At 42.0% G+C, this 19856-nt stretch overlaps 1 protein-coding gene across 6 annotated transcripts in view; it reads left to right on the top strand.

Annotated features, from left to right (window-relative positions):
* Window positions 1-19856, top strand: part of STIM1 (stromal interaction molecule 1) — an 86551-nt gene that overhangs the window by 24474 nt on the left and 42221 nt on the right. For all 6 annotated transcript variants that reach the window (XM_085885060.1, XM_085885062.1, XM_085885061.1 and 3 more), the window contains exon 3: window positions 6861-7006. In XM_085885060.1, coding sequence (XP_085741186.1) covers window positions 6861-7006 — 146 coding nt within the window. The remainder of the gene's footprint in view (window positions 1-6860; window positions 7007-19856) is intronic.

Genomic DNA, 19856 nt, shown 5'->3' with positions numbered 1-19856 from the left:
AGTGTGAAAACTTGTAATAGTTCTTTTGAAATCTGCAGAAGTAACAGCTGGTACTTTTGAATCAGCTTTTATATATATATATATATATATATATATATATATATATATATATATATATATATATATATATATATATATATATATATATATATATATATATTTGTAAACTTAAACTTTTGTAAATTGTTTTTTTTTTCACCTCACTTGTGTTTATTGTAAGAATAACTGGTATCACTGGCTGGTGCCTCATTACCTCTGCCACTGAAGGTGGATGCAGGTTATGTTTTCACCCATGTTTGTTTGTGCACGATATCTCAAAAAGTTATGGATGGATTCGGACAAAATTTGGTGGTCAGGTCGGGTGTGTGACGAGGACAAACTCATTAGAATTTGGTGAAAATCCGGATATGAGAATTTCAGCGATTCTTCACCATTGAGAGATGGGGCCAAAAATGATGTATGGTATAGGATGATATTTCAAAAAGTTGTGGACGAGTTATGCGAAAACTAGGTAGTTGAGTTGGTTGGATGATAAGAACAAGCCGATTCGATTTTGGTTCAGATCTGGATCCACATCCAGCCTATCAGTAGGATTCAAAATGTTAACTGTTCAGCCTGGCTGAGGTATGCGCTCTACTGAGTGCCGTTCTCGTGTTTATAAATGCTTTCACAGTAGGTGCACTTGTGTTTGTGATTAGGCACTTGCCAAAACAAATTTTGACTTCTTCATGCTTGCTGACACTAAGAAGCAATAGCTTTTTAGATGTAGTTTTTGAGATGTTTAAATCATTTTATCTTTGTGAGATTAGGAAGTTCAAGCCTATGAGCTTGCATTATCATAATAGTATTGCATTCCACTTTATATGGGCTGACAGGATGGCCTCGAGTTTTGCACCATCACCGTTAAGCTGTCTAGCTTGAGTTTGAATCCTGACCCAACTGTAAACTGTCATCCTGGTATTTCACATGCAGGGTGATTCATCAGTGTGTGTGCTGTCCCTCGGACGGACGTTAAACTGGGTGTCCCATCTGCTGGCATTAGTTGGTGGATGTAAGAGATCCTGCGGTGTTCTTCGTGAAGAGTAGGCGAGCTTTAGCCGGCACCAGGTCCAAATTCCAAATCCTTGCCTGGATTGACTGCTGGGAAAGCAATGGTATACCACCCAACATAACCCTTGCTAAGAAATGGCTTTGGCAGCACGAGTGCTGTTTAAAGAGTATGATACATCTCATCATCAATTTGAGAGTCGTACCTTTGCTGTACATTTTTTTTTTTATTTTTATTTTTATTTTTTTTTTACGGATTATGTATTGCTGGAGAGTTACCCACATCCGCATCCTGGGCTTGAGGTTGTAAAGTCTGTGCTGGTATGATAAGCAAATGGTGAAATTACTTTCCATCTCTTGCACCATTTCACCATTGTGTGAAGATTTTTTTTTCTGTGCCTGGTTTCATCGCTGTTCGAAGCATATAACAGTATTTATGATAATGGGCATGTGTCAGTCACCAGAAAGCCATAATAAGGGGAAAGCAGCATTTGCACTTTAGTGTCATCACCCTAACAACCTCCTCTATGAAAAATGGGTTCCCTGTGTTGGTTGTACACTGCTGTAGATGAATCTTCAGGCAGTGTTAATTGACATGAATTGCAAGGATGCTCGTAGACAATGGACAAACACATTGGCATTTGGAATTTGAACTTGGGTTCCGCAAAATTGTGAGCTCGGAATGGGCAATAACAGGCCAAGCCACTTTTCCCATGTCATTTTTTTTCCTTTTCTCAAGACTGCATGGTGTAAGGAAGTCTAAAACCTGTTGAACTCTCAATAGTTCTTTTATATTCCCAGATGTTAAGAATTAGCTTTTCCTTGCAGTCCTTCACTGCAACAGTAAGCATCCCATGCTGTCGGCACTGGGAACTTTAGCACCTCATCTTGTTTAGCCTGCATGCTGTTTGCGTTCACGAACTGAAAATGACTCTAAATTGAGCATCACTTACTGTAATTAAGCCATGTGTTTAGTCTCATGGACAGGCAGAGCAAACAACCTGATTTTCAGTTTGGAGCCTTTTCGGGAGGCTATGGGTTGGAGATTAAAAAAAAAATTTAAGCATAAAAATGTAGATTGTTTGGTTCTGTTCTATTGTGTTATGTTTTTAGGTCACCATTGTTAAACTAAATGGTATATGTTTATGCTCAAATATCCATTTTAAAAGAGCAATGCTTAATCTATTATTCGGTCATGATGTAAGGTATCTTTAAAATGGGAATCGCTTGGATTGCACACTATTCCAGGATTTCATATGTGAAGGGATTAAAAAAAAGTTCTTGGCCAAATTTACATACAAGGCATGCATGGTTTGAATGTATTGTTTGAATGGAAACCATGATGACCACAACCACAATTGCGGTCATTGCTGACGCATGCTGTAAATTAATCCGATGAATCGGTGAACTGAAAGGCTGCATTTGGATAGCGGTTGAGTAATGTGATCTTTTGAACTCGTGAGTGTCTGAATGCATGCGTTTATCAAATAAGCGAGTGCCTTCATGAATTTTTTTCCCCTCCAGAGGTTCACAATTAATGCAATCGGTTGATGTGGGAAAGATGGCAGGAACACACGCATACAGCCTTAAGAAATATGTAAATTTTAATGAATAAATGAGATGCACGGCACAGAATCTTGAACAGATAACAATTAATAAGTGTGATTAATTTTTACCCACCCCTCCCCCCCCACCAACTATGGGTCTGTACACACACACACACATATACACACACACACACATATACACACACACACACATATACACACACACACCATAAACACAGAACTGCCAAAAATAGTTGGGAGTTGCAGTTCATGCCAGAGTGAACACAGTAGGTTATCTTGGCATGCTGGAGGAGGTGGCACAGGTTACAAGAAGCAACGGCTTGTACGCATGATGTAACTCTCAGTGGATGGGCAGCAATATAGACAGAGAGATCGGTCACAGAGCTCCTGCCTTTTTTGGGACTCGACAGAAGCTGCAGACACACTTCCAGAGACAACAGATGCATAACGAAACATATGCACAAAATACAGGTCAACAGTGATGTTGTTTTAGTTGGTGAGAGGTTAATTCTGTGAAGTGTGAGCCAGTGTTGGAATACTGTTAAATGTATTGTTGAAGTAAGCGATTGGTTGCATTATTGGTTGTGTGGTTTTGTGCTGCGATGGAAAGGTTGTCTGTATCCTTTTATTCCAGAACAAGTATCAGACACTAATAGAAAACTTAAAAAACTCACCTGTGACAGGTCTAGACCACATATCCAATATAAACAAGAATAACCGCACTGTGGTCACAATCTGTGACACAAAATATATATTCTTTGCCTCCTCTGTCCACTCAACTCCCTCATCCTTGGTCAAGTTCCACGTGACTGTGTAGTGAAAGACTGAAAGCTGTGTTTGAGAATAAAAAGAAAAAAAAAAATCAAAACCCACGGCTCAGATTACATTCTCGAATTTGTCTCATTGACCTTGTGCCGTGTCTGTCCCGTGTTCCCATGTGAATGAATAAGATTAATTGTGATTCTGAACAAGGGATTTACCTTTATATCTGTTACCTCAGTTTTTCTGCGTGCACGCAAAGGGCCCTCTCCCCTCGCCCTATATTCTGCCCTCGCGCTGTCTCGCTGTCTTTGTGGTAATAAATCTTTTGTTCATAAAAACTTCGAGGTGGTCATTCGAGGTACGGAACTTTGCCATTAAGTGTTAGTGAATTGGCTTTAAAAATCCTGTAACAGGCCAATTGGGAAATGTGCATTTAAAGCATTCTTAAAAGAGTTGATTCGTCAGAGTTGTATCAGAACGAGCTGATTCATCACACTGTCGCAGATTGTTTAACCCCAATATGGGGCCGTTCAAAAATTATGTAACGTTATTTTTTTAGGGAGGTTCATACTTGATTAAACATTACTAATCATTTTTATTTGCCATATGATTAGATTTTTTGTGGTCCCTCATCATGATTAACACTTGACCCAACAAAGCCAATGGAAATCTGACGCAACAAACCCGGACAGTGTTTAATCAGCAGAGGCCTACAGGCCGAATGTGTTAGCCCCACCAAAAAAAGAAGATGGTAGCCATATCATTTTGTCTGGGTGCTATGGTGGGTGGAGTCGAGTAACAAATGTGAGTGTGGTGCGGCTGCTGTCTCTGACCAATGGGTGCACATTTCAAAAATCGACCCCCACCAAAAACAACAACAACAGCAACACGAAGCTCTTGTGGACCTGCGACATGTCGCAGGTAACAAACATTTAAAACATCTTGGTACACAAGCCCTTCAAGTACGAACAATTTTTGCTTTTGGTGGGAAGTGTGATTTGCGATGGCACACCATCGACTTCGCTCTCGTTTTAACTTCTCATGGCTTCGTAATCGCGCATATGGAAATGGGCCATAATCATTCCAATTCTAAAATTGAGCAAACTTCCAACGACCTTTTCTCTTACTACCCCCATACAATTACTCAATGGTATGGTTAAAGTGCCTGAGCACCTCATTCTCTTTCATATCTACCCTCACATCCACCCTCACATCCCTCTGGCCCACCATAAACATGGGTTCACACCACTCAACTCTCCAACTACACTTCTCACCACTTCAACACAGCTCACTTTAGATGGATTAAATCACCACAAAAAATACCAACCACAATTGCCACCACAACGTTAACAAATCTTTCAATACTTTACTCGGACACAAACTTGTACAAAGGATTCCTACAACAAGCATGGACAACAATGGCAAACTTTAGGTCTCAAATTTTATGTCTGGTAGATAAGCATGTGCTACTACACACAACTGGAGAGTTCATCGAACACATTACCCCACACACTTGAGAAACAAGGACATGGGTGGGGTCGATGAATGGCAAATTTGATTGGTTGTGATGATGTAAAATGCCATAATATTTTGTCCAAGCACTGCTAAACGGAAGTGTTTTGAAAGTGCAAATATGGCGATTTGTGTTCTGCAGTGTTCAATTATATAATTCAATTTTAAGGTTGTAAAAAAAGAGCTTTTTTGGAAGTTTATTGCTGTTGATGTAGCAACTTTTACACCAGCTTATTTTACACATTACATTAGTTATTTGTGCCTGTTGTTTGTGTCCTTTGTGATGTCCTTAAAAACAGTAATTTTCCTATTTGGAATGATTTTTAATTTTGTTTGACTGCCAGACAGGTAGAGTAAAAAAAAATTAACTCGCTCCCCTGTGCACAAGCGCGTCGGGATGAATTCACACCCAAAGTACCGCTGAACTACAAGTTCGTTTTCCGATTCATGTTCAAAATATAACGCTCAATTGAAATCAAGTTGTTCTTCAAACATAAACTGATGCTTGCAGACAGACAGGCAGGCAGACAGACACAAGGTGAACCAATTGCTTAATTGGGCCATGGGCTTTTTGTTTCATGCACGTGGAGTTGAAAACACATTCTCGTCATACAAAAACCTTCCACGTTGAGGAACGCACAGAGCCATTCTTTCCCTTGCACTTTTTAACCTTTTCAGCCACGACATCCCAGAACCCCTAACCCATGTGCAATCCGCACCTATGCAGAATACCTTTCCATCGCAGCACAAAACCACACAACTAATGCAACCGCTCACTCACTTCAACAACACATAACACAATTCCAACTTGCACTTAACAGAATTAATAACTCGCCCAACTAAATCAACAATTACTCTTCTAACCCCGGACAAGTACGAATCGACTATCACTTGATTATCACAATGTATAACGAACAACTTCCACCTTATAAAAAGTCCAAAAATACTTGGAATCACATTTGACCCTCACCTGGTCAACAAAAAAGAATCCCTATTCACTCACGGCTCACCTGGTCACCTGTAGTTACCAGTTACTCACCTGGTAACTACAATTTATATCGTTTATCCAAACCACTATCAAGTATGCCAGCCCAAACTGGGCTCCGACCATATCCAAAACAAATGTGCTCAAACTCCAACAAACCCAAAACAACACCCAGAATCATCACAGGCTGCAACCAACTCACCGACATAGACCGCCACCTTGCAGACAAAATAAATACTTCCCACCAACACCACTCTAACCTCAAGGGACACACACTTTATTGATGCCACCCAGACACCAGATTACCTTTGTTACCCCTTGTTCAATTGCTCACATCCTCCCAGATACAAAAAGCCTCACCCACAACTTACTATAACATCTTCTCGAACGTGCCACCTCCACACTCAAGCACAACATCTCGGAAAAAAAAAACATCCATAATCGCATCACCACCACAGTTTTTCAACAACAGAACAATAAAATACTCAATGAACCACACTCTATCATCTATCCATTCATTCATCCGAAGAAGCTCATCTGCACTCCTCCAGAGTAACACCAGCTTTAATCCGATCTGGTTACCACCCCACACTCAAAAGATATTCGACATAAACGTGATCTGACTCGGGGACCCACTCTTCCCACATTGTTCCATTGAACCCAACACCGTACCCCACCTAATCATAACATGCCCTCAACACATGCAATGTAGGCAAATTCTTCAACATGTATTCTCTTTACGATCTCTGGGGAAATCCGGTCGGGGTGGTCTGCTTCTGCGGGGTCGCAGGCTTCCATTCAGGTTACCATGGGCTACTTGATTTATATTGATGATGATAAGATTGTGCCAGAGATTACCACCCTATTTCAACATTGCACTGCTTGACAGACCTTTCACCAGAGGCAATGATTCTTGGAATAACTATGGGGCAGGGAAGAATTTGTACAAATTACTTTTGTTATGAATGACAGCTCTGTTTGCACAGGTGGCTCGACCACAGACTTCTGCCGAATGGATCCACAAGTATGTGGGATTGAAAGTGAACGCTTGGGATTTGATGCTGTACGTGCAATCCACAAGCAGATGGATGATGATGCTAATGGAAACGTGGACGTGAAGGAAAGCCGAGAGGTCAGACTCGCTTTAAAAAAAAGATTATTATTATTATTATTATTATTGTTATTTTTAAACTCACCTTGCATTGTTTTGGATGATTGTTTTAAATTCTAAATGAAGTAGACCCCATGGTTTTCTTCACGTTCCAAATTTTGACTGTGTTCTGTTTATATTTTTAAAAGTGTTTTTCAACTACGATGACATGTTTGGCATTCCTTTCTGATCACTTAGCTCTTGATGCTGGGATCTCGTGGTTTTCCCTTACAAAATGTCTGAAGTTGCAAAAATCATTTTTGAGACATCTAGATTTCCTAAATCTGTACAAAACAAAATTCTAATGCTGCCAGACTTATGATGATAGCATGTTTGTGTCCTTTATTGGTCACGAAAAAATATTTTCACGAAAAAAATAAGTGACCACTATATTCGTTATTGTTGTGTGTCTGTCTATGTATGTCTGTCTGTCTGTCTGTCCTGAGCATAGCTCCGTGGGTTTTGATCCGATCCTGATAAAATTTTGGTGCGAGGTTTATATCATGATTTAGTTGTGTTTTCCTGAAAATGGGCATGGTGCGCCCATTATGGGCGGAGCCACGCCCAAAAAACGTTTTTAGGGGGTAGCCGATTTCAATTTGCATCTTCTCCTAGGGGCTTTGTCGAATCTGACAGGGGTTTCGGTATTTTGTTAGCCCAATGGCACCTGCATAGCCCCACGGAGCTCGATTTTTTTTTTTTTTTTTTTTTTTTCATTTTTGTGTCAACGTCACAAGGTCACGAATTTAGAAAATTGCGAATTTTGACATAAAAATTTTCATCTCCAAGGGGTTTGTTGAATCTGGCAGGGGTTCCAGTATTTGGTTAGCCCAATGGCACCTGCATAGCCCCACAGAGCTCGATTTTTTTTTTTCTTTTTCATTTTTTCATTTTCGTCCCAAGGTCAAGGTCACGAACTTAGAAAATTGCGAATTGTCTTTTTAGGGGTAGCCGATTTCAATTTGCATCTTCTCCTAGGAGGTTTGTCGAATCTGGCAGGGGTTTCAGTATTTAGTTAGCTCAATGGCACCTGCATAGCCCCACGGAGCTCGATTTTTTTTTTTTTTTTTTTTTTTTTTTTTTTCTTACCATTTTCGTGTCAAGGTCACAAGGTCACGAACTTAGAAAATTGCGAATTTTGACATAAAAAATTTCTTCTCCGAGGGGTTTGTCGAATTTGGCAGGGGTTTCAGTATTTGGTTAGCCCAATGGCACCTGCATAGCCCCACAGAGCTCGATTTTTCATTTTCGTCTCAAGGTCAAGGCCACAAGGTCACGAACTTAGAAAATTGCGAATTGTGTTTTTAGGGGTAGCAGATTTCAATTTGTATCTTCTCCGAGGGGTTTGTCGAATCTGGCAGGGGTTTCAGTATTTGGTTAGCCCAATGGCACCTGCATAGCCCCACAGAGCTCGATTTTTCATTTTCGTCTCAAGGTCAAGGCCACAAGGTCACGAACTTAGAAAATTGCGAATTGTGTTTTTAGGGGTAGCAGATTTCAATTTGCATCTTCTCCGAGGGGTTTGTCGAATCTGGCAGGGGTTTCAGTATTTGGTTAGCCCAATGGCACCTGCATAGCCCCACAGAGCTCGATTTTTTTTTTTTCCATTTTCGTCCCAAGGTCAAGGCCACAAGGTCATGAACTTAGAAAATTGCGATTTTTACATAAAAATCCATCTTCTCCAAGGGGTTTGTCGAATCTGGCAGGGGTTTTCGGTATTTGGTTAGCCCAATGACACCTGCATAGCCCCACAGAGCTCGATTTTTCATTTTCGTCACGAACTTAGAAAATTTCGAATTTTGACATAAAAATCATACGACCGCCCAAACTTTGAGAGCTCGGATGACAATATTTTTTATGCATAATCTTGAGGTCATTCCCCACCGAAAGTTTTGAAACCATTTTTCTCTATCTCGAACACCTTGCCCGTGGCGCCCCCTTCAAGTGTGTTTTTACGCTGATTTCATCAAAGTATGGATAATCCAAGGAGTGCGAAATGCCATATATTCTATATGACGTTATATTGTTCCTGGAATGTTCCAGAGGAAGTTTTGCACCAAAGGTCATTATCCTTGACCTTTGACCTTTAAAGTTCACAAAGGTCGGGTTTTCGACCTTCTTCGACGAACTAACTCCATTAAGCTATAGCACGTATCCTGTTTCCTTATTTTAATGTCCACAACATTGTTTTGTGACCTTTAAAGGTTATGCAAAGATCAAATTTTGAAAGTTGTTCAACGAAACCGGGTTTTCGACATTTTGCAGCTATTAACCTGTCACTCGTACCACATCATGTTGATCATTTTTATAACTTGGTCAAACATTATCACATTGTCTCTTCCTTGACTTCTGAAACAATCTACATCGTCAAATACCACTCGTGAACCATCATCGTCTTCAGACTTGTGACATCTTTAAAAACAGAAAGTGTCAGACATTGAGAAATTAAATATGAAATAACTATATAAAGAGCTATATTTTTGTCCAGTATTCAATTTTCTGCACATCACCCACCTGGCATTTATAATACAAATAACTATGAAGATAACAAAAGTCCATGGGGGAGAGGGGGATGCAGTGTTGGACCTCTTTTTAAGTAAATGATCCCAATATGGTAGAGGAGGGAGAGGTGGGAGAATATTTGGGTGACCATAGAAGAACACGAGTGAACACAACATAGTAAGTGCAACTCCATTGTTGAGATGGTGATTTAAGCCTGTTGGATCTTTGAGAACTTGTGTATGAGAAGTGATTTGGGAGCTTCAGATTGGGAAAAGTTAATGAGTGGGTGGTTTGCATCGGAGAAATGGGTGACCATCAATGAGCAAATGTGTAGGGTGCAGAGATATACTCCATTGCGGTGTCAAGGTAGAGACAGAAAGACCAGGATAGTTGAACAAGGAACAATGTTAAGGACGAGCTCGGTCACCCGATCATGACCAGGTTATTTAGACTTCAGTTCCCATCGTATACAGCCTTTTTGGCTGCTGGTTGAATCTTTGGTTTAGGGGCGCAGCTATGCCTCTGATGCAGTGCCCCTATTACCAGTACTGACTGGTGCTCATTTCACTGACCTCAGAAGAATGACATGCTGAGTCAATCCCCTGGTGTTAATTCAGCAGCCAATGGGGCTCAAACTCAGGGCCCTGGAATTCCAAGCCACCACACTAACCGCTGAGCCAACACCAGGCTTCTAGACTTCAGTAAAACATCAAGAAGATTTATGTTTAAAGCTGCAGAAAAAAATTAACATGGGAGTGCACCCTGGCAATGTTGGGCCAAATGGCCTAATTTCCCTTGTAAGTCGGTTCCAAACCCTCACAGGTGATGGATGGGATGGAGTAGCAGGGTGGGTGGGAGGAGTTGTGCCCATGACCTGAACCTGGGTACCCGCAGTACGTATGCAAAATTTGGTCAAGATTGGTCCCAGGGTGTGGAATTGTATAAAAAATCAAAAAAGGGCACACACACACACACCATTTGGATCACCACCACAGTTTTGCAACAACAGAACAACAATAAATTACTCAACAAACCAGACTCCATCCAAACAAGCTCATCTGCGCTCCTCCTGAGTAACACCAACCACAATGTGGTCTGGTTACCACCCCGCACTCAAAACATTCGACACAAACGCAATGCAACTCAGGACCCACTCTTCCCACGTTGTTGGCTTGAACCCGACACGAAGTAAACCATTTGGATCCCTTGTTGATGTTTTATTTCTTGTGCTATGTACTGCTATCTTTGGTTAAATAGAGAAAATGTCAATAAGGAATTTGTATTCTTTGTTGATGTTTTATTTCTTTCTTTCAAGACAAACAAAACTCAGATTAAAAAACAAAACAAAAAAAAAAAAACAGCATTTGTGGTGAGACTATGTCAAACACTGTATGACGAGACATTTGTCTAGACTCAACTGCTGGGCATTGTCTCACGGAAGATCTAGCATGAATACTTATGCCATATCCCTTTCTCAAGTGGCAGTACATATCACCATTGTTACAAGACAAAAAGTGATAGAATATTCATCGATGCTACTTTATCAGTCTGCTGGAGTTGCTTCATAAGTTTACCATCCTAGCGAGATCTGGTCAAAATGATACCTTTCCTACATTTGCATTCCTCTTCGTCGTCGTCTTCTGCCACAATTATTCCCACTTTATCACGCGGTTGGCCAGGGGAAGTTGTTGGTGCAAGTCTTTCACACTCACCTCTAAGCTGTCGAGCCTTGGTTTGAATCTTGATCCAGCTATAAAATGTCACCCTGGTGTTTTACAGGCAGGCTGATTCCTCAATGTGTGTGCCGTCTCTCGGATGGATGTTAAACTAGCGTCCCGTATGCTGACATTAGTCGGTGGACGTTAAAGTTCTCACGCTGTCTGTCGTGAAGAGTATGCGAGCTATCACCGGCACCTTGAACAAATTACAAATTCCTACCCTAACTACTTAGTCGAATGTCAGACCTCACCAGCCGGTTTGTGAAAGACTTGGGCCAAAAACTTCTGCTGGCCAACCCCACAAAGGAATAATTGTGGCTGTTAAAGAAAGAAAGAAGATTGATTGAGCCTTTTTTAAGCACTTACTGCTCCCTTCTAATCCCCCATCCCCCCTCCCCCCTCCCCCCTCCCCCAACCTTGTTCACCCCCACACTCTTATTGTTTATTGCAATACTGTCCAGATTACATTAATACTGTAGAAGAAGGGAGACAAATATTTAGTTCTTTTTATTTTTATTTTTATTTTAAATCCCCAACCAGAAAACATTTGATCTGGCATGTGGATATCTTCAGGCTGAAAGTGCCGTGCTGCATCACCAGTTGAGGTCATGCTGCTCCATTTGTTGATTGAACCTTTTTGGTCATGAAAGTGGAGTGAAAGACTTTGAGTCATGTCATTAAAATATGGTCTTGGATGACTTTTATGATGAAAGGCCAAACAGACAAATAGCATAAGCATGAGTAGACCGTTCATCTACGTATACGTCAGATTGTCTCTGACGTATATGAATAGTTTGTGACTCCTCTCCATGCTACACTGATGTATGTATAAAATGCAACCCACGTCACTGCGGTGGTAAGTGAAAATCCTATCCCAGTTTTTGTGTGCTTGTTCAGAAGACCTATCTTGCAAATATTTACTGCATGCTGAGGCTGACTTCGGTCTATCCTTGAGCGCTTGATATACATAAGTATATACACATATGAGTGCCCTGTGGAAATGTGGAGGGGGTGGGGGGACAGATCACAGACAGAGTGGGGGGGGGCAGAGAGAAGGGAGAGGGGGAGAGGGAGACAGGGAGATAGACAGACAGAGACAGGTGTGTATGTATTTATATGTATGTATATATAATATATATGTATATGCCTGGTGTCGGCTTAATAGTTAGGGTGGTAGGCTTGGGATTGTGGGATCCTGAATTCAAATCCCACCTGGCTGTTGAATTAATACCAGGTGGGGTTGACTCTGCCTGTCATCCTTCCGAGGTCAGCAAAATGAGTGCCAGCTTGCTGGTATCCTGTATCGGAGTGGCGACCCGTCCAGGATTGTACCCAAGAGCCAAGGAGACTGCTTTGGCAGCACCAACACTCTGCCTAGAGTATGGTCCCAATGGATGGATGGATATATATATATATATATATATATATATATATATATATATATATATATATATATATATATATATATATATATATATATATATATGAAATATTTGGCATCCTCGACTTGAGCTTAAACACCAAACCGTTACTTGCGCTTCAGAAACTGGTTGCTACATGTGTTGGTGCACTTGGTGTTCTGCCAAAAATCAGATAATCTGTTCACGTGGAAGTGAGCCTCATCACTGACTGAGGAAGATGTCGAGAAAACCCATTTTCTTCTTCCATCCTCTGGGCAATAGCGGTGCAAAATCTGAACCTTCCCCTCCTCGTCTTTCTTTCGGTCTGGTGCTGCAGTAACTGTATCTTGTTGGAGACAGTTTCAGATCATCTTGTGCGATTCTGCCAATGGTTGTGCGAGAACTTCCCATCACCTGTGCATGTCGGAGTGTTGACTTTTTCGGAGAAGCTTGCAAAGCTTCTCTTTCGGACTCTATATTGTCGTATGTTCTCACTGAATGTGGTCTATGACTGTCCTTTAATTTGGTCTTTCACACTTCCAGTGTCTCTAAATGTTTCAACAATACATTTGATGGTTTCGTCATGTGGAATTCTTGCATTTGGATAGACTCTACGAAACTACCTTTGTCTTTGTCGCAAAAAACGTCTTTATAATGAGCGTTTGCTGGGGCACAGAGAAATTGTCCATTATGGCTGAAACTTCTATGAGAAAAAAAACTTTAAACCTTGTTTTTTAAGTGACCTGAAAATAAAGAGAGGGTCACATGAGTATAATTATGACAGTTGTGTGAAAAGTTGCATGTCATTTTGGACCACACTGTGTGTATATGTGTCTATGTCTATATATGTATATATATATATATATATATATATATATATATATATATATATATATATATATATATATATATATATATATATATATATATATATATATATATATATATACGAATTTTGCTCACGAGACCATTTCCAAACCCCCCACATACTCTACCGTTAACTAGAACTCCTGGTTGAAGTTGCAGTCTGTGAAATCGTCCCCTATTAAAGACCGTCTTAGTCAGCCTGCACGGCCTTTTGAAGCCTTTCTTTGAAAATGCCAGCTGACCCCATGGGAAGGAAATCGATCCATGGATGCATTTCTTGCTCACCAACCTTCATCGGTGCATGATGTAGATTCACCCCAAGAGTTGAGCTGGAATGCTGTCTCCTGTGATCGTATCTCAAATGTCACCTCTTCACTGTATGGTGACTGTGCATTTGTGTGCCACACCAGCACTTGTTGCAAGAATCCTGAGTCCTGACCATTAGGGTGTGCCTCCAATGCATCTAACCACATTTAGGCATCCACTACACAGTTTACAATGACTGAATTCTAGTCGGTAAATACATAATTGTAATGCCCTCATAAACTGTAATATCTTATTTTTTGGCTATCATTCAAAATCCTCACTGTGTAATTGATCCCAAAATATGGTGGACATGTGGTCAGCACCCCCTATTGGTCAGGACACTTACAGCAAGTGCTAGTGTGGCATATATGCCTGGTGTTGGCTTAATGGTTGGAGTGGTGGGTTTGGGATCCTAGGGTCCTGAGTTCAAATCCCGCTCAGCTGTTGAATTAATACCAGGTGGGGTTAACTCCGCCTGTCATCCTTTCAAGGTCAGCAAAATGAGTGCCAGCAGGCTGGTATACTGTGTCGGAGTGGCAACCCGTCCAGGATTGTGCCCAATAGCCAAGGAGACTGCTTAAGCAGTACCAACGCTCTGCACAGAGTATGGTCCCAATCTCCTCCTCCTCCTCCCAGTGTGGCATATGGGTTCATTCTCACCAGTCTGTGAGGGTCTTGTGGTCCTTCTGTGCGCTCTATTCCTGGGAGGTGCCCTCTTTCAGCTGCTCACCTCCTGTGCGTAGCAGTGCTTTAAGAGTTAGCTGAAGTATGTCAGGCATATTTTTTTTTCCTGATAAGCGCATCACTGACCGGTTTCCTTTTCTTATGTCACATTTGCATTACTGTGTCCCCACCTCGTTATGTAATCACCTCTTATACTGAAGGTGGATAGAGGTTATGTTTTCACCCCTTTTTGTATGTCTGTCTGTCTGTCTGTCTGTCTTTGGTGTGAGCGGGATATCTCAAAAAGTAAAGGACGGATCCGGATTAAATTTTGTGGATAGGTTCGGTGTGTGACAAGGACGAACCTGATTAGATTTTGGTGAAGATCCGGATCTGGATCCGACTGCTAGAATTTGTAAAGTGATTCTTCACCATTGAGAGTTGGGGGCAAAAACGATATCCAGCACAATATCTCAAAAAGTTGTGGACGGATTTGGATGAAAATTACTGGACACGCTGGGTGTGTGACAAGGAAGAATCGATTCAATTTTGGTGAAGATCTGGATATGAGAATTATTTAATTTTTAAAGTGATTCTTCATCATTGAGAGATGGTGCCAAAAATGATATAGTACTGTATCGCATGATATTTCGAAAATGTATTGGGCCCATTATGTTCTCGTGGATCAGGCATTATGTGGCGGAGGTACGCACTCAACCGAGTACCCTTCTCGTTAAAACCTGTATTTACCTTTATTCACTTCTGGTTATTTGGAATATGGACATGCCTCTGGCATGATTAATTAATTATTTTGGGGAGAATAAGCATGCCCAAATAGATTTGTACTGTAAACCCTGCGCGTGCACCAAATTTTCCTCCGGCTCAAGGTGTTTAACTGTGGTGCTTAACTCCGGCCTCATCTGGTTTGAGTCCATAAGGACCAAGACACTTATGGCATTACAACCTATTTGATAATCACTCGTTAGCTGTTGCACTGAGACAAATTTGTCTCATCAAGCCCATTGCCACGCATATTTGAACAAACATTTGCCGTCTGCCATACAAACGCACTGCCTGTATCAAAACGAGCAGCAAAAGGGTTAATTTGCAAAGGCAGTCATAACTGGTATTGTAAGTGAAATGCTCCGACTTTGGTGTGTGTTAACTTATTGGTGAATATCACATCATGCATTGCCTACGCCCACAAATGGATCGATGTAGTATCAGTGATTGGACCGTAACAGCCCCATGCCACGTCAGCACCAAGGCTGGAGTGGAGACTTTAACTATACATGAACGCGTTGTTGTCTAATTTTAAGTGCATCAGGGTTGTCCAAGTGTCACCCAACTAAAATTCTTCATGCCCCAATATGCTCCCATGGCTTTGGGGAAAACCCTGTATTCTGAAAAATAATTGTTCTTGGCTCAAGCCATTCGACTACTTTGATATGACATGCACAAATGCATACAATATGTTTTCACCACCGCAGAAGGTTAGTGTTTTTGATCGACCAAGTACGCCTCTCATTTTTAGCTCGCCTGTTCGAAGAACAGAGCTATAGCGATACCCCCGGCGTGAGCGTCGGCGTCAGCGTGAGCGTGAAAATGTTAAAGTTTTTGGTGCAAGTTATTTCCTTTCTAATGTTTTTATCCACCACACTATTTTTTTTACTGATTACAATATACAAATACATATATTGCTTTAAAATTATTTGGATCAGACTTCACTGCAATGCTTTATAAAAAATATTATTAGACTAGTCTTTTAAAAACGATAAATGTATAAACAGAACGAGCATTGGGTGGCTTTGACACCAACTCTCTGGTTAGAACACTTGCATCAGCGAAAATGCCACAAATTGACACCAATGGTGCAATGTGAAACATGTTCGGAGCAAAAGTGAAAAAACGCAATGTTCTGTTGTGGTTACACTGTGGATTATTCAGTGTGATGTATTGTATTCCGTGATTCATAATAACTCAGATTTGAAAAAAACCCTTTTTAAATTTAACGTGTTTCTTCAACATACTATCAAGTAAAAATCACACAAAAATCACTCGTGGTTCAAAATGCCTTGCATTTGTTACATTGCAAATTAAATTTCTAACTCGAGCTACACGGTTTATAAAGCACCCTTCACCTACATGCAATTTTGTGACATCACTCGAGTGAAGCTTTTACAACCAACATAAGCGTTGGCGAATGTGTCAGCCATGATTTAATCAGATCTTTGCTAAGGCAGACATGACCAAGCAACATGCGAGTGTTGAACAGGTGGAGTTACGTATTTGGGGTATTATCTGGAAGATTGATCAGATTTCATCAAGACTCTGACGTCCTGTTTAACAAGTAGCTGATGCAATGCACTCTTGGAAGTGTAGAAATGAATGTGAAAAGCTTCCAAAAATGTTTTTGAAATAATGCTTTTAAAATTCATTGTAACCTAAAAACGGGATCCAACATTTTGCATCTTCTTCAAGGTTTGTATGATGATGATGATGATGATGATGATGATTTCTCCAAATGTAACGTGGACATTGGGCTGCCCATTCCTTCCTGCCAAATGCAGACTGCCACAAATGTTGTACCTGTGGTCAATACAACTGTCTTGTCTTGTGGTCTGCCTCAAGCTGATGTACCCAGTTGATGTGGGAGCGGTATCAGGGACGTTTCCAGTCCGTGCTGGGTTGATTCCTCCGCAAATGTCGACACTTAATTTGAGGGCAATTTGTACAGGTGAGTTGTCTGGCAACTCGGGACGTGCCCAAAATGGAATGGCGCCGATGCGAAATGTTGTTGTGTTTGTCATCGAGACCAGTGCTTTGTGATCTTGTCTTGTTCGTGACAAAGTCAAACCATTACACTCCAAGGATGTGATGCTGCCACCTCATGTGGAAGGCATGAAGCTTCCGCCCGTCCTTCATGAGCAACTTCCAGATTTTGGACCCATACACGAGCACTGGCAATATACAGGTCGTGTATACTCTCAGTTTTTTTGTTGATAGATTGTCGTTTATTCCACCACACATGGTTCAGCTGGCCAAAGGTTGATGAGGTGAGGACCATGCATCATTGAATGTCTGGTGAGGAGTAGCCCGTGGAGTTTATATCACATCTAATGTACCTGGACTTGTCCGTTGCTGCAATGGTCTGGCCCACAATGATCACTGCTGTTCGAGGTGGCCGGGACCATTGTTCTGAACCTTTGTTTGTTTTTGCCCAAGAAATGTGCATTCCCATTTTCCCAGCCTCTTCCTCGATAGTTACGTTGGCCATTGGTCGTGCCTACCTCGGAAGAAGGCTGTGTCATCAGCATAGTCCAGATCCATAAGTGCACTGCCAACAGTTTTTTAAAAATTATTTTAATTAAAAAAAAAAAACATTTTAAAATGAGATTTTGCCCACCACAAATCCAAATGCCACTCAATGTGGGGGCTACACAAAGGAAAGTATAGATATTAAACAGAAAGGCGGAAACTATTGACATTTCTCGTGAATTAATGTAGGTTGGAATTGAGGGGGAAGCAGGATGCAGGTAAACTGCTCCAGTGATGCAGTGCGGGCGGAAAAGCCGAGAATACCTCGTAGTCTTACTTCTCGGAGCAGATATAGTGTGTGGATGGGAAGAAACTTCCAAACGTGTTGAGTGACCTGAAGGTATGCTCAGGTGGAACAACTTGTGAAAGACACTCGGAGCACATTCCATGGCAATGTCGAAAGACGTGCTCAGAAGCAACAGAGCGGCGGACTGAGAGAGGTTCCAGGGATGATGCCAACTCCTGTCGCACCAGAATGGCAGCACGTCACTGGATTCTGTCAATGATAGATAGGTGACAGGCTCGAGCACTCGCGAGCCCAAATGTGGCAATAATACTCCATCATAGGTCATATAGTGGCCTTGTATAGATGGAGCATAGCAGCTTGAGGGTATCGCTAAGCATGAAATATGTGGCCAAGGTGCTGGGAGGCTCTTTTAGCTCTACCAGAGATGTACTTTTCCGAGGTGAGGTTTGAGCTGATGTCGAATCCAAGCAGTTGGATAACAGGGAGTTCCTGCAAAGGTGAAGAATCAATAGATAGGGTTGGAAAACAAGGTGATCTTGAACTAGACACAGACAACAAGTGGGTCATTTTTGGTTGAAAGTAACAAGCCAGTCTTTTCTCTAGGTCCTAATTGAGAGTTATACTGGCATGGTCACGGGAAGGAAGAGACAAGGTTCTTGGGTAGGTAGTATACAGTGTTGTCATCTGCTTAAATGCTTAACTGAGAAAGAATACAATGAGGCAGTTAATTGATATATTGTTACGAATCTGGAAGTCATTTGCACACAAACAGAAAGCAGTCCCTAAGCTTAGTTATTTCGATCAGTATGTGTTTATAGTTAGAATCCTTCCTTCTGTCTAATGGGAATTTCATGTGTGGGCTATGAGTTATTTTATAATTAGAATTTATGCATCAACTACAACAACAGCGGCAACATCGACATTACGCACCTGGCCTGAGGTGAGGAGGTAGGCGGTGTTACAATCGCCTCAGCTCCGACTCCGCCCCAGAAAGGTGGGAGTTGCCCCACCTACCGTGTGCCTGTCCAATAAGGGATGGCCAGCGAATTGCACGAGGCAACCGTCCAATCAGGAGGCGAGTGGCGAGGAAATAAATCTCTCCCACCTCAAGAGAGGCTGAGTGATTGGCGCGTTCTGTCTGGCCTTCTGGGTCTGCGTTGTCTGGTGTCGCCTGATCAGGGGAAGCTTTTTCGGGCTTGATCGCCGGTCGCCTCGTCATCTCTCGCCTCGTCCACCTACGTGCTGACTGGCCTCCTTTGCTCTTTCCCTCATGCCTGGTGCTTGGTGCTGCGTTGTGGCGGTGGGTTCGAGTCCTCGAGCTCGACCAGACCGCACGAGGAAACCGTCCAATCAGGAGTCGAGTGGCGAGGAAATAAATCTCTCCCACCTCAAGAGAGGCTGAGTGATCGGCGCGTTCTGTCTGGCCTTCTGGGTCTGCGTTGCCTGGTGTCGCCTGATCAGGCGAAGCTTTTTCGGGCTTGATCGCCGGTCTCCTCGTCATCTCTCGCCTCGTCCACCTTCGTGCTGGCTGGCGTCCTTCACTCTTTCCCTCATCCCTGGTGCTTGGTGCTGCGTTGTGGCGGTGGCTTCGAGTCCCACCACCGGACAAGCTCGACCAGACCGCACGAGGTGGACAAGTGCAAGCATAGGCTCTTGCCCTCAGCTCGCCTTCCCTCCAAGCTGAAAGGCCAAATAAATACCCACGGGGTCCATTTCGTGTGTGTGTGTGTGTGTGTGTGTGTGTGTGTGTGTGTGTGTGTGTGTGTGTGTGTGTGTGTGTGTGTGTCCGTGTGTGTCCGTGGGCCCCGTCT

The sequence above is a fragment of the Eptatretus burgeri genome, chromosome 6 (genome assembly GCF_056783735.1).
Source record: "Eptatretus burgeri isolate ZD-2024b chromosome 6, Ebu_testis_v1, whole genome shotgun sequence".
NCBI classification, from domain to species: domain Eukaryota; kingdom Metazoa; phylum Chordata; class Myxini; order Myxiniformes; family Myxinidae; genus Eptatretus; species Eptatretus burgeri.
Note: the sequence above shows the minus strand (reverse complement) of the source record. Positions and strands in the feature narration are given on the sequence as shown.